Here is a 15099-nt window from a genome sequence, read left to right on the forward strand (position 1 = left end):
AGCACTGCGAGCATTTGCTCAGTGTTTATGAATAAATAAAATCATCTTAAAGGGGCTTTTTTGGCAAAACATTTAGTCAAAGCAAACTCTTTTAAAGAGTCAGCTTGGTGGTCCATAAATGCCTCCGGCCGTCTCTGTTCGGGCCTCCAGGTTTGTGCGCCGACTCCGTTCGACTGCATCGTTATTCGCTGCGTGGCACGCCAGCCGCCACTCCTGCTATTCCTTGTGTGAGAAGCATGCAAAGTGAGCGCATGCTGGGCAGAAGCTATTCAGAACTAATCCCTTAGATCTGCTCGCAGACACCAGATGATCAGCGTTCCATACTGGCGAACCTAAACCGCTGCAGGGGGCGAAGATCCGCCTTCAACGCATCGGCGCCGGAGGGGTGGAGGGGGACACCTTGATTAAATGGGTAGCAGATGTACGAGAGAGGAAGCTGCTCCTGTTGTCAGAAAGCTCTCTATTGTGAGACGTACGATTCTCCCTTTCTCTAATATTAACATTATACCGACAGCGGTATTGACTTACATGCTGCCAGCTGATATTTAAAGTGGAACAACACAAACAACCTGAGCTGAAGACTACCGCCATCGCTTCCTCGCGACTGAAGAGTCATTTTCTTGCCTCAAGAAAGACTTTCAGAGAACACAGAGCACAGATTAATAAAGCGCCAATGGCACACGCGTGCAGCCAAATCTGAGGTTTGCTGGAAATCAGGCAGAACTTGCGAGTTGATTTGAGCGGAGTGCTTTAAATCACGACAGCAAGCCCTGTTTAATTGCCAGGCGAGGGCTAGCTAATGTGCGCTAATCACTTGAATCAGCAGGATGATTGCAGCAATTGGACAAAATGAAATCCATCAGTTTTCATATTAAAGGTGGTGACATGGATTATTCCGGTTTGCGTCACAACAGCAGCTCTGTATTTCCGTTACATCCCGGGAATCTGCGCTCCAGAGGGCGGGGGGGGGGGGGGGGGGTCAGACGCCAACGCTTGGAACTTTTGGTCCTCAAGTTCCCCCTGAATGCCACTCCGGGCCTGACTGGACGCATGAATCAGCGGAATGGTCCACGTGTCGGAGCACAAGTGAGAACAGGAGGCTGAAACTTTAACGAGGTCTCTGCATCCATTAAGAATCACCATCCTTTTGCTCATTGTGGGGAGGGGGGGGGGCTGATAGAGATAGAGAAGATAGCTGTCATTACCTTTGCTTGTTTGCAGTTCTAATTTATGGCTCACCACATTGCACGTGTCAGTGTGTGTGATGCTGGCCTCTTGGGTGCTTTTCAGCTGTTACACACAAAAGGTGCGTTCAGGGTTATTTTCTTTTACACACAGGATGGGAGGACGGGGACGCTGGCCCGGACAAAAGAGAAAGATCTACCAGAATTAGCAGGTGTAGATGCAGGGGTTTCTGTAGCACGGATGGAAGTGGGCCCATCTCATCATGAGTGCTCAGGCTCCAGCTCTGAATGACCTTAACCATATTCCATTTCAATGACGCTCTTTTTAAAAATAAAATGAGTGTATTTACAGGAGTGTGACCCGAGTTTTATTTAACTGAACACTGCGAATAATTATAAAAAAGTGTTTGCCATTAATTCTCACTAATTCCTCTAAATTCCAATCACAGCAGCAGCAAAAAAGAGCCAGATTGTAATCTGATACAAATACATGATTTATGTGTGCAACTGTTCCCCCTGGAGAATCAATTATTAGCATTTTAGCCCTTATTTACAAAGTGCTTTAATCTGCTCGCCGTGCGACTCCCACAGCAACAACACATTTATACCAACACACACTTTCCTGTGGGGAACCCCAAGTTTATGACTGTGCGCCGGCCCCCCCGGTCGTCCTTTACAGCCCACCTGATTTATTAGCCGATGCTACTTTCATCATCTGGACAGAGATTTCCCAAAAGGAGCATTTCAAAGCCTCACAAGGAGGAAGACTTCCCTGAGGAGATGAGGAAGCATTCCTGTTGAGGCAGCAGATGCAGCACCTGCCAACGACCACAGTCGACGACGCCGCGTCGAGGGAGATCCAAGAGAGGGCTGCACCTACACACCGATCCCTTAGGTACGCGCCTGTGCGATCAAATAGATTTCAATGCAATTTTGATCTTCCCTGCTTGCTAGTTGGGAGGTGTTGAATCTAAAATTAATGAGGATATTAAGTTTAGCATATCGTCTATGAGCAACACGGATGTAATTTCCTCACATTATTCACACATTTTCATTCTGCATATAAGTGAGGTATGAGTAATGAGTGTATCACAGTCCGTCTCCCAGTATCTGGGGGGAAAAAAGCTCCCCATGCTTGAGAAAAGGCTAATTCCCCATTAGGGCATTAATTAGGACTTTTCTCCTCAGCTGGTCTTTGAATCATTGGTTCCACCTCAAAATTCTGTTTGCAGTCAAGACCTGTAATTATTCCGAGAGCAAATTCAACATGGGAGGTGGACCCGTGGCTGTCTGAAGGGCATATGAGTGGATTTCTCACTTGTAAATGAGATGCTTAACCCATTCTGGTGCACTGTAGCTGTGGTTGGCCTCCTCTGGGTGGTGGGGAGTGATAAGATTGATTAAATTGGGTCATGAATTCCTTGGGTTTCAAGCATTCAAGGGTTTCCAGAGATGCGTTTGTGCAAGAAGTGCGATGATTGGAGTGACAATTTAGGCTAAGGAAGTTATCTGGGAAGCTTAAGCGCGCTAGCTTTGATGTGACACAGAGCTGTCCGGACGGTCTAGGAGGTATCATCTGAAATGTCACAGATACAAGCACGTACGCGTGTACATTTCAAAATGAAAGGAAAGGGGGGAAAAAATCCAATTCTGAAGCTCAAAGTAGGGCTCAAATGTGACAGTAAATGTTGTTAATCCCTGAAAGCACAATTCAATGAGGGATTGGAGAGCTGGTAGGCTGCCAGTCTCTGTGACGTGCCCTTAAATATCGGAAATGCCATTAGAGTGGGTGTTGAAATCTTCCACAAAACAATGAAATTTTAATTAGAAGCGCTCCCCAGGAAGACAATCTGCTGTCAAAGGATGTGACACCACAATGCTTCCTCATATTAGGCGCAGTAATGACATGAATGACAATGCCCTGCCAACAAAGTAAGACGCATGAAATATTGATTCCCAGCGTCTGCTGTTATTTATAGCATGTTGTGGTGCCTGGGAATCAATCCTAAACGCTCTCATTAGGACATAATAGTGGCCAGTTCTGTGTCATTTAGCACCGTTTCTGCAAAAACGTCTTTGAAAATGTCAGAGCCCATCGGTACGGAGGACAAGGCTGGGAAATAAAATCCAATTCGCTTGTTGTTTCTGTAGTTGAAGAACAATAAAAGAGCAGAAGACATGGCGGAGCACCACCCTGGAGAGGAGAGCGATCGCTCTGACTACTTACTGTAAATGTTCCATCCATTAGACGGGCAAAAATTTAATAAATATGCTAATGTTTTACAGTCCGCGAGGCTGGTTGGCAGCCCATTTTCAACCTACTGAGAAACACAGCAAAAAAAAAAAAAAAAGAAGAAAATTATTGAGCTGTATTCATGGCTGGTCGTTTCAGAACAAGTGCATCGCTTATCACGGCCGCCGTCACCCCGGAGAGGAGTGTTTGTTTGTGGCGGCGCGACGAAAAGTTAATCAAGTGAGATAATTGAATATTGTTCAGAGACACGAGGTAGGAGGGCGTGCGCATGTTTGACACTGTTTGTTTTTCTGAGACTCGGCGGTAAGAAAAACATATACTGATCTGTATTTTTCTCCCACACTGGATTTGGAGTGAGGCAGAGAGGCTGGAAAATGAAAAAGAAGCGCGCGTTTGGCTGCTACAACAGATGAACCGCAGAGACGAGGATTTCTCGGGTCTCCGTCGCTAATGAGATTTTTTTTTTTTTTTTTTTACGCCCCTTTGTTTTGTTTTTTATACTCTACTTTCGAGTCGGTGCACTTCAAAATGTCGGGTGCAACGTGAATCCCTAAATAACGCGCCGTCTATCGGTGCGTGCGCCGCAGAGGAGCCCGACGTTAAACTAATAAACTCTCGTAAATTTAATTCGAAAAAATTGAAAGCTGTTAGCTGTTGGTTATTCTTGGGAAGGCTCGCTGTAAAATGGGGCCCGTCGGGCTCGAAGCCCCGAGGTTGAAAAAGAAAGAGTAAATTAGAGTTCATTCACCTCATGTGAACCAAATATAGACAGTTTTATTAGACAACTGAGGCAGAAATATATTTTCCCCCCAAAGACAAAACATTTGAAAGCCAAGCACAAAGAGAGGAGAGAGCACACAGATCGGCCAACTTTTCCGGGGGGAGGTGGAGCAGGGGGGGTTAAAAACCTCAGAAGCAGAGCCAACATGAGGATGATACGAAAAGTGAGCGCCGACAGTAACCGTGGCAGCTACTGCTACAATGTGGAGGCTAAAGCGGCGCTTTAATTAGCAATGACGAAGTGAGCACATGATTTAAGGTAAGACTTCACTGGAGGCTTTGGACCGCTAACACAACCCCGTCAACACTGAAAACACTGTCATATGGACCATCTGGGCTGCAATACTGTACTGTATACTGTTATACTCTAGCTCCGGTCACTGTTGTGCAGGAACCTCTAGCACAGGAAGCAGGTCCAGGGTGCGTGTGTGTGTGTGTGTGTGTGTGTGTGTCGCTGGCTTATATGCCAAGTCCAACACAATCTCTAAAATACAAAACTGACATTTCTGATGAGGCTTCCTCCCCTTCCAGTCTAACCGTGAGTGTTAAAGTGCCGAGTGAGGGTGTTAATCTGCCCAATCCTTTGACCAACGGGCAGATTAACAAACTGTTAACTAGCAAATGGCTAATTGTGGGAATGATTATTGCTCCCATTGAGCAGGTGGCGCCATGTAAACTCCTCAGTGCTACATTTGTGTAACACGTGTGCGCGAACGAGTGAAGAAAGACGTCCATTAAAAACAGGTCTGTTCATGGGGGAAGCTTATTGAATATTGTCCCCCATTAGCTTGTGACCGACAAAGCAAAGATGGGTAAGCGCCTGCGTGTACAAGGGGGGGGGGGGGGCTTAACGCACCTCCAGAGACTCCAGGCTGGTTAAGGCTGGTTAACAACCCGTGAATCATATTTGAGGTGTGCTGTTGTTGATGTAAATTGACTTTCCTCCTGACTCTTGTTGTTCTGCTCTCCTCCGCACTTGCAGAGGACAACACCTGATTCCGCAATAAATTTCGTGCAGTCCCGAGCCGCTAATAAACATTATTATACGGCGGACTCGGCGAGAGGACAGTGGGGCGTGAACTGATACACTGCGACACTGGTAACTTCCTGCCAACCTGCCACGTTCTGCATCATAGCAGCCTTTCTGATTGGTCCCTGCATATACAGCCAAACGCACACCTGTGTCTGTGTGCGTGTGTGTGTGTGTGTGTCTGTGTGTGTGGTAATGAAGGTGCCTGGTGCACGGCTGATATGTGTATCCTACAGAGCACGAGGTGCACAGGGGCTGTGGGAGAGCAGGACACCCCTTGGTGCCTCCAGCAACATACGACATGGACGTTCCTGGAATACGAAACAAATTTCTCAAGCTTTGAGCTGCAGCGGAGCAGATTATGGATGACCCGGAAGTATTTAGTGGACTTTTCTATTGAATGATTAGAAAGGAACTATTTCTTATTTCTTTTTAAGCCCAAAGTCCTGTGACGCAAGGCCAATATGGAAAAAAAGTAAATAAATAAAAAAACCTAGTGGTGGTCGCTACCATCCTCTACACAATCGTTCTTTCACTGGAAACTTTCTTAATGGCTACAAGGTTGAGGCCTGGGTCAAGCCTCGTTCGATGTATCTATGGAAACGTTACAATGAACAAAGTCCATCTAATGTTGGTGAATAAATTATTCCAAAACCCTGAATTCAGAGTTTAAATTCACCCAGAAGCCATTTGTTTACGTGGACCACCATTAATGGAAACATCAGTTCCCAATGCAGGACCAAATATTAATAGTTAAACTAACCCTAATATTAATAGGACCAAATATTAATAGTTAAACGAGCTCTAAATCGTCTTTATGATTCAATGGTCAGGACACAGACCTCTGGTCAGCTCTAACTCATATTTCCAGTTCTCCGCCTAATATCCATCTTCAGAGAGCAAACCTCTTTAAATCTGAAGGGATGTAGCAACAAATACTATAAACAGAGCAGAAATGAGCAGCCGTTTAGCACAACACGCCGTCAGAAGCTGCAGTGCTTTCGTGGCGCCGTCAGCGGAGACATCAAACGTCCCGACGTCGCGGCGATAACAAGCGAGCAAATATCCGAAAGGTGAATGAAGGGAGGTTTGTAGATTTCCATTTGAAAGGCATTCTCCAGCGCTCCGTGCGGCTATTTTGGGGGAGCTTTTGCAGAAAAGGAGAAGTTAAAAAATAAAAAAGTTTTCAGAGATACCCAGCTGTTGCAGAAAACTTCTTCTCTTATGACCTCAATTTATTCTGCCTGCCGATGAGCTTTGCTTCATCCATACGGGGCTGAGAGTGCTCTAAATCATGCAGCCCTGACGGAATTCAAGGTGAACGGTGGCACAGCGGGGGAGGGGGGGTGTCAGTTTCTTTCACATAAACTTTGTGAGATTAAAAAACATGCACGGGATAAACAATCCTTCCCTTGATTATGGCTACGGAATGATCTGGATCTAATGATCCCACTAATCCGACCAAAGGGAGCATCCTTTAAATACGGAGGTCAGCACTTCCAACAACAAGCTTTTAGTTTCTTCCTTTTCTCCTGATGCACTCCTTCTATCTGCCCTGAAAAAACCCGGGATGGGTAGAAGTGGAAACCTGGCATCGACCCATTTGCCCTCTTCGTTTCACGTCCAGAGCCTTTAAATTGGCTTTTTTCCCTTTAATGACGTGCATTTAGCTCCTGTACCCGACAAACATTCAGGAATAAATTGAAGAAATCAAGAAAGGCCTTCCTGTAACTAGAGTGCTTTCTATCTTCCTGCACTGCATTATGGGATGGATTTCCAGAAATTATTTGCTAAGACTCTTTTGGAGCTTGTTTTCAGCTAGCACCTTAATCCAGATGATTTCATTTGACCATAAATGACTCAAACTCCCACAATTCTGCTCACCGGCCTGGACTGCAGCTCCGACGCTATTTGCCAGCAGAACCAACTCAATGAAGATAGATGACTCTGAGTAACATATCGGACCTCTAGAGGGGAGAATCGAGTACAACCCCCCCCAAGATGGAACAATCGACCAACAGAGTCAATTTTCACACTCACACGCAGCAATTTTGGTTTCACCGAAGGACTTAAAGTTAAAGTACAACGTCACCACAAAGCAAACACCGGTCAGCCGTTCGTCGGGCCTCACCATCGGACATTAGCTCATATCTTAATCTTAATCACCTTCTGATTCATCTAAATCAACCCACAGCCGCCTCGTGATCTGATTTCATCCTTTAACAGCCACATAGTTTCTGTCATGTCATGTTTTAGTCACCTGCAACATTAAAGAGCAAAAGAACAAAATTTCCCTTTTTTCCCGGACATTTCAACATTACTGTGAATGCTGCTCCTGTAGTATCCTGTAGTATCCACTTCTCTCACTGCCCCTTATCTCCACGTAGCACACAGACAAAGCCCAGCTTGAGTTCCTTACAGGTCCGGTAAGGTTGTGGATTCTGCCAGGGCCGACTCAGAGTCATGCCAATTAACCAAGAGGCAATCGCCGCTTCCCTGCAGCAGCCAGGTGTCCTTAGCAGCTTGCTATGATGCTAAGAATGCAAGCAGCAACAAAAACCTTGTGTAGAACACAATACCCGGTGCCCTCGCCCTACTGGGCCCCGCGCCTGCCCCGACGGGAGGGATGGCGAGGTGTGACCTCTGCAACCAGTTCAAGACAAAAAGCAGGAGCTACGGCCGTTACTGGCGTTAATAATGTTACATATGCATTTGATAAAAGCAAAGAAAGATTAAATGTGACTATTCAAAGAAAAAACTTTAAAATGTACACGGTTGAAAGAGCTTCGGTGTCATGAATATTACAGGCGCGGAACAAAGAGCAAAGCAATTTCCGTGGATAAATATTGCACAAACGAATTTCACAATCTTAATATTCCCAATAAGATTAGCGGCGATTTACATAATAAAAAGAATACTGATTATTTTATGTATTCTGGAACCCAAGGCGGAGGAGGAGGGGCGAGAGAAGCGCCTCACCTCGACAGTGAACGCCTTCATCGAAGCCGTCCTCACAATCTCTGGCCCCGTTGCAGAGTTTGTTGAAGTGGATACACTTTTTGGTCCCGATGCACTGGATGTGGTTGAGGGGACATCTGACCACAACCTGATGCGTGCCTGCGGAGGAGAAAACGACACATTTAGACATGCTAACTATAATAACTAGCAAAGTCGGACAGCGCAATTACCAAGCAGAGAGTATTGTGGTTGGGTTTTTTCCCTCCAGCGCGGAGTAGCGTCGACCGCGACCGACTGAGGTCGAGAGGTCAAACAATAGTTCGTCATCATTATCGCGCTTTGCCGTCTTCACCGTTAAACAATCGCTCCGCTTTGTGCTGCTAGACCTCGTCCATCGGAGGTGGGGGAACCTTTACACATGCGATTTATAATTTACAGCGCTGTTCCTTACGCACAGCAGATGTTCGCCAACAACGGCGCAGAAGTCCGATGACAAACTGCTCGGCTCCCCCCGCCAGCCTGGGAACCAGCGGTGAGCAGCTGCTTAAGGATTCATGAGACAGAAATGTCCCCTCGTTCACGTGGCAACCAGGAGAGCGCAGGAACACAGCGCTGCAAACGTGCCGCGGCTCCACCCTAACCACATTGATACCAATTACCGGCGCGCTACTGCGGCCGCCTAATGGGAGGATTTATCACGCAGGTGAAGAGGATCGGCAACGATCCCGGTGAGTTTTCCCTCCCCGAGAATGCGCATCCCAACACCTTGGACTGTTTAATCTGCAGCAGCCATTTTTCCTTTATTAAAACGAATGAAGATGCACAATAATTAATGTAAACGGTGCAAGGAGCGGCGCCTCCCGCTGATATACAGGGAGGACGCGCCGACGACAAGGCGCGCATCTGTACTGACATTATAACGAGTCATTAGCCGCCTCCCCATCATCATCACCAACACCCCGAGCAGCTTCATTGTTTTGAAAGGGATGCCTTTAATTAGGAATATTCCCCGGCTAGCTTTTCCAAGGCCTGGAGATTCTCACTCATCCTTTTTAGTCAAATCCAGTAAAACACTTTAGACTCCCGTTGCAGCTTGATTTTCAAAAGTGATTTGCACGGAATCAAACTCGGAGATGCAGCCTCAGCCTGGGCGCCGCATCTGAGCACATTTGGCAAATGTACTATTTAACACACAGCTGTAAAGGTCTCTGACAATGTAACGGCGCTGTCAGCCTCTCCCAGCACTCCCTCGCCACATGGGCTCTAATCTAATGTGATAAGGGGCGGGGTGGCGCATGAATATTCAGCAGCTCTGATCTGTCATGCAGGGATACCCAGATGGTCTCGCAATGGCTGAGGTGCTTAAAATTCCTCCGTCAATTCCCAAACTACTGTACTATGTCGGATGATTGCTCAAAGTCATATGTACAAGATAGAGGATGTGCTACGTGACACCGGGAGATAGCGCAGCGCCTTCCTCCAGAGCTGCTGATTCCCATGGAAATTATTATTAAAGCTTCTTGCATAATGTGCGTTCAGTTCTCCACCATCCACTTAGGCTAAAGGGAAAAGGTGACAGTTTAAGCTTTGGCAGGTAGAATAAAATCAAATAAAGATCAGAAAATACATCTTTGAGGTTAATACCAATGTAATGATGAGCAAAGAAACAACCTTGAAACAATAAAATATTAAGCTTCAGTTCAAAAAATATGGGCGCATGGGCGGACCCGTGTGCTTCTAACACAGCAGGAAGCAGGAACATCAACCACAGGTTCCCTGGATCAAACTCCAGGATTTCCAGTTCCATTTCTGTAGTTACACCAAAAAAAAAGCTCAACGGAGCAGCCCTCCGCTGTATTGGGAGATTCCTAATTTATAAACCTCCAATTATTGCAGATGAAAACTGCATGGTCTTCGTAATGTTTGATTAATTAATAATGTTCAGAGATTAAATGTGCAAGTAGACTTAAACAGCAATTTAACTCTAATGAGTGAGGGGAAGGCAGACGTTCTCTGGGTAAGCTAAAGGAGACTTCACGCCTATTCAGGTAACGCAAGAACAATTCAATTTAGTATCAGCACTTTCTGAACAATTACAGGTATAAACTAGCTATGGTATATTGGGTCTCAGCTAATTATGCTCACAGGAAACTACAGGAAACTCGTAATGCACCAAATGTGTGTGTCCTGAGCAGATAAAGTCAATCTAAAGGGTCCATCTTTTACCTTCAGACAGTCTCGAACTTTTTTTTTTTTTACTTCAATCGAGATGATAGAGAGATATAAAAGAAAGATGGAACTTCAGCAGCAATGGTGTGAAACTACTGTACATCAAAGGTGCTGCATGTTAAAATATGCAGCATTTCTATATAACATGCATATGCATTAGAAACCCTGAGCACTGCCAGTTTTACAGCTTTTTTTTAATCTGAATCGGTTTCTTCAGACCAAATTCAGGGTTTGCATACATTTGCCAGGTGACACCGCCGGAGGTGAGGCAGGTGTCGGCCACCCGGGCCGGCTGCTGATTGTGTTTGGAAGTGACGCTGCCTCTTAATGCGTCAGGAGAGACTCCTCAGTCAGGGACTGTGTCAACGCCGATAACGGTGTTAATCTGTGTCAGTGCTAGTTTACGCAGAGTGATGGGGTCCTCAGAAGCTCCAGGAGAACGCCGCAACAGGGGCGTTCTCCATGAATTCATAGCTCGTCTGCTCCGTCATAAATTGGTTTTATAAAGAAGCAACGGCACATTGTTCATAATTCAGAGATATGAAGATATCCGACGTCCCAGCGGGTGCCGTGAGGGAGCCATAAAACAATTTTCCTTTTATTCCTATAAAACAGCGTCTTCTCTGGTGAATTCAATGCTTTTCACACATGACGCGAGAGTCAATATGCACATTTTCCAACCAAGCCCCGTCACCGTTTCAGCGTCACCACTGCGGCGTTAGAGCAGCTCGGTGATTTTTTTTTTTTTTAATTATTATTATTTAGAAGTATATATTGACAATCAGAGGTCCAGATAAAATTAATGCCACAATATTGTCATCATTGTCAGAACAATGATCTCTTCTTATTGTACATAATTAGCAGCATCATTTTTGACTCTCTCTCCCCCCACACACACCCTTGGACTTCTATCTTTATGAGGACTTTAATAGACATAAAGCAATACCTAACCCTAACCATACCAACTAACCCCCAATCCTGGACACTAAACCCAATATTAACCAAAAACCACGTCTTCATCGTTAAACAGGCCTTTAAAATTGTGAGGACCAGCTGAAATGTCCTCACTTCTCAAAAATGTCCTCACTTCTCAAAAATGTCCTCACTTTGCTAGTAAAATGCACATGTTGGTACTCAGCATGTAGCAAGAACAAGAATACTCAGAATCCCTTAAATGTCACTTATCTCAGTGTTTGTGTGACTTGATATTGAAGAAAAGACTTGCTCTTCTTTTGCATCACCAGATACTAAGTGTCATAATAAATGGAATAAGAAAAGCACCAGAAAAGCACTTCAAAAAAAATACTCGCTAAAAATAAATTTACAGAGATTTAAAGAATTACGTTCATGCATTTTGCATCACCAGACAGCACACAGTAGAGCAACACGTGACCTCTGACCCTGCGCAGCTTTCTCATCCTGCGGATATGCTATTAGCATTACGCTACAGCATGAACGCCTGTGGCTCCAGCTCTGTTTGCAGTATAAAACAAGGCCCATTCAGTACAGGCAGAACCAGGTTAGGGAGAGTTGATTCATGATGCTGCTTCAGGGTGAAGCTGGCCAATCAACGACACTTGTTCAGCAGCAGCGGCAGCGTCTGGACAAGGACAAACACATTTAAATCAAACAGTATTGTCCCAATGGCTTCGGTAGGCTGCCAAGAAAAGAGCCAACACAGCAGCCCGTCTGAACGGTTCACGTCCAGTTAGCAAGCGCGGTCCAAAAACAGCCCTTATAAGGCAGCCCAGTATAAGCATGGAATGGAAAATTAGTTTATCCAGACTCTTTCTGCGAGGAGCTTCTCTTTTAAAGATGCTCTACAGGCCAGAACCTTCACATACCGAACAACTTTCAGAATAAAGACAGAAATCCAATAGTTTTGCCGGGTTTTCAGTGCAGAACCAAAAGCAAGGCTGCTGTTGATTGGATTTTCATCACAGCCTGATGGTGAGAAGGTCATGGGTTTGATCCCCTGCTACAACGGGCCCTTCGGCATCAACTCTGTCTGTGTGGGTTTATCTGGGTGCTCCAGTTTCCGCCGCCATCAGAAACGTACAGGTTAGACCCACAGTGGCGACCGACTCTCCCTCTCGCCTTCAACAACACTCCACGTACATTCGTCTATTAACTATTTGTTCAAATGCCCACATATATGGACACGATGCATCATTTATCACTACAATTACACTGTCTTCTAATATACTGTGTTTTCATCTGCCAACAGAGGTGAATGTAGAGTTGATCAAAAGTTTTTCAGACCCATTTTTTCCCCACATCGTCTTATGTTTAAACACATTTTGAAGCTACGTTACATCACGCTACAGTTTTGCATCATCGTCATAATATTTAGGGAGACGTAGAGCAGCCAAAGTTGCCTGGTTCCTCCCAACGTGATGCTGAAAAATGAGTCAGTAAAGTTCAGTCGGGGTTTCACCAGCCCAGAGACTCTGGCTTGTCACAGTCTGAGTGTCCTTTGGGGCCTTCTGCAGACTAAAGGTGGGCTTCCATGAATGTGAGGAGAGGCGCCCATCTGGACACCATCAATAAACCCAGACTGGTGGAGTGCTGCAGCATTGGTTGACCTTCTGGAACGTCCTGCTATCCACACCAGCATCTCTGGGGCTCAGCAAGTTCTTGGTCATGTCTTTTACCAAGAACCTTTCCCCCCTCTGACTGCTCACTTTGGGACGATGGACAGCTCTGGGATCCGGCCTCCACCAGATCTCTGTCTTGTCACAACCTTGTCTCTGACCTCGCGGCTTTGCTTGTTACTGTGATGTGCACGGTCAGCTCTGACACCTGATGTAGATGCAAATCAACTCTCTAATCCACAGGACTCCAATCAGGGTTCTGAATCATCTCAGAGATGCTAGAGAGAACGGGCAGGCATTCAGGGCTCAGGTCCAAAGGTCACATCAGAGCGTATGTTGTGTAGTAGTTGTGTCAGAGCAACATTTTAGATTCGTTTTTTAGATGCAAGTAGAAGCTGTCAAGAACCATTTTTCATCACAAATACAGCTAATTATCAGTGTAAAGTTTTTTTTTGCTCAAGAACAAAGTTAAGAACTTAAAAGTCCAGATTTGGTGGATATTATGTGGGCTTGTGTAAATAAGTCTGAATAAATAAAGACAAATAGAGAATAAATGAGAATTAATATATTCTACATCCAGGTTCCTGCATCTATTCACGTTAGTGTTGAAAACACACATTATCGTGAAAAATGAAGGTGTCTGCAACTGCATCTGACACAAAATCAACACACACTGACACACAGGCACCCCCACACATACACACGTGCTCAAGAAGCCTCGGGGAGAAAACAGCAATTCAAAAATGCAACAAAAGCCATCCTATATTCTAATAATACACAGATCATTTATATTTACTAATATTTACTGACCGACTATTATATATATATATATATATATATATATATATATATATATATGCAAATACTCCATTATCATTGTTTCGAGTCCAGCATTAAATGAATAATTCATGTGCGTTCCATACTTACAAAGCCTTAAACCAACATTTACAAAAACAATGTGCTTACCCTGAGATTTAAGGGACAGCAAAAGGGAAATCTGCCACTTTTATAGATATATATATGTGTGTGTGTGTGTGTGTGTGTGTATGTATGTATATATATGTGTGCTGAGATACAGAAGGAAACAGTGAGGTTGAGATGTTTTTACATGAACTCACCAAATCATCACGTCAGTCAATGTCTTTTAACAATGAAAATAATCCCTTGGGAAGCAAAGCTAGTTGCTACTGTTGGCCCAGAGGAGGTTGCTAGCCCATAAATAACATGGCTGATGGCCGATTGTTGATTTACGCTACCTGTGAACCAGAGCAGAAGGTGTAATGAATGGGACGGCCAATGACTGACGCGCCAGTGATGCACTCCAGTTTTACAACGCGCAGCGGTGTAAATGAAACAAGTGCACATCAGCGTTTCTTTCGGAGGTCGCGGCTCGAGGGGTGACCTTGATAAACGGGACGAAGGCGCGAATGTGCGAGCTTTTATGACCACGGTGAAGTGAGGTAACGGCGAGAAACGATTTGCACACTTAACAGATGCGAGTCTTTCACATAAAAACGAGATGCTTTTACGCCCTTCGGCCCTGGTTGTCTCTGTTAACAGGTGTGACTGAATGTGTGCGCCCGCCCATGGTGTCAATCAGCTGATCATAAGCAAGCAAATACGTCTGCGTTGACTGGAGGGCATCTTTAATGAGGGTTAGAGTCGCACACACGGTAACAGGCACACGCAGGAACACAGCAAACACAGCGTTGACCATGTTTACTGCTGCCATGCTTCATATCTTTCACCAGCTCCTACACAAGCTGTTAGTTATGGTCAATAAACACAATCCAACGTCACGGAGCCGCGCACATAAAGGTTCACGTCTGGCTACAGGTAAAGACGAGCAGCGTTCATGGCGGCGAGGATGCTGCCTTTTGCTCTGGCATTGAATTCCCTCAGATTTAAAGCTGACACTGCCGCAGACGTTCCGGGGACAATAAGGGGTTAGGATGGAAAGCGAGTGTGAAGGCATCAGAAGCGGGGGAAGCTATTCAACAGGAAACAGGAGCTTAAGAGTCAGGGTGAAGGCTGTTGTAGTCTTCACGCTGATGTAAATAAGGCAGAATG

At 45.3% G+C, this 15099-nt stretch overlaps 1 protein-coding gene and 1 long non-coding RNA gene across 2 annotated transcripts in view; one reads left to right on the forward strand and one right to left on the reverse strand.

Moving 5' to 3' along the window:
• lrp1bb (low density lipoprotein receptor-related protein 1Bb) overlaps positions 1-15099 on the reverse strand; it is a 176482-nt gene that overhangs the window by 93961 nt on the left and 67422 nt on the right. The window contains 1 exon segment of the mRNA XM_029843977.1: positions 8228-8365. Within this exon segment, the coding sequence (XP_029699837.1) occupies positions 8228-8365 (138 nt within the window).
• LOC115251499 (uncharacterized) lies at positions 3691-5899 on the forward strand. The gene is made up of 3 exons (XR_003890067.1): positions 3691-4477; positions 5201-5317; positions 5450-5899. It is a non-coding gene; the product is annotated as an uncharacterized lncRNA (long non-coding RNA).

Source organism: Takifugu rubripes, chromosome 1 (assembly GCF_901000725.2).
Source record: "Takifugu rubripes chromosome 1, fTakRub1.2, whole genome shotgun sequence".
NCBI classification, from domain to species: domain Eukaryota; kingdom Metazoa; phylum Chordata; class Actinopteri; order Tetraodontiformes; family Tetraodontidae; genus Takifugu; species Takifugu rubripes.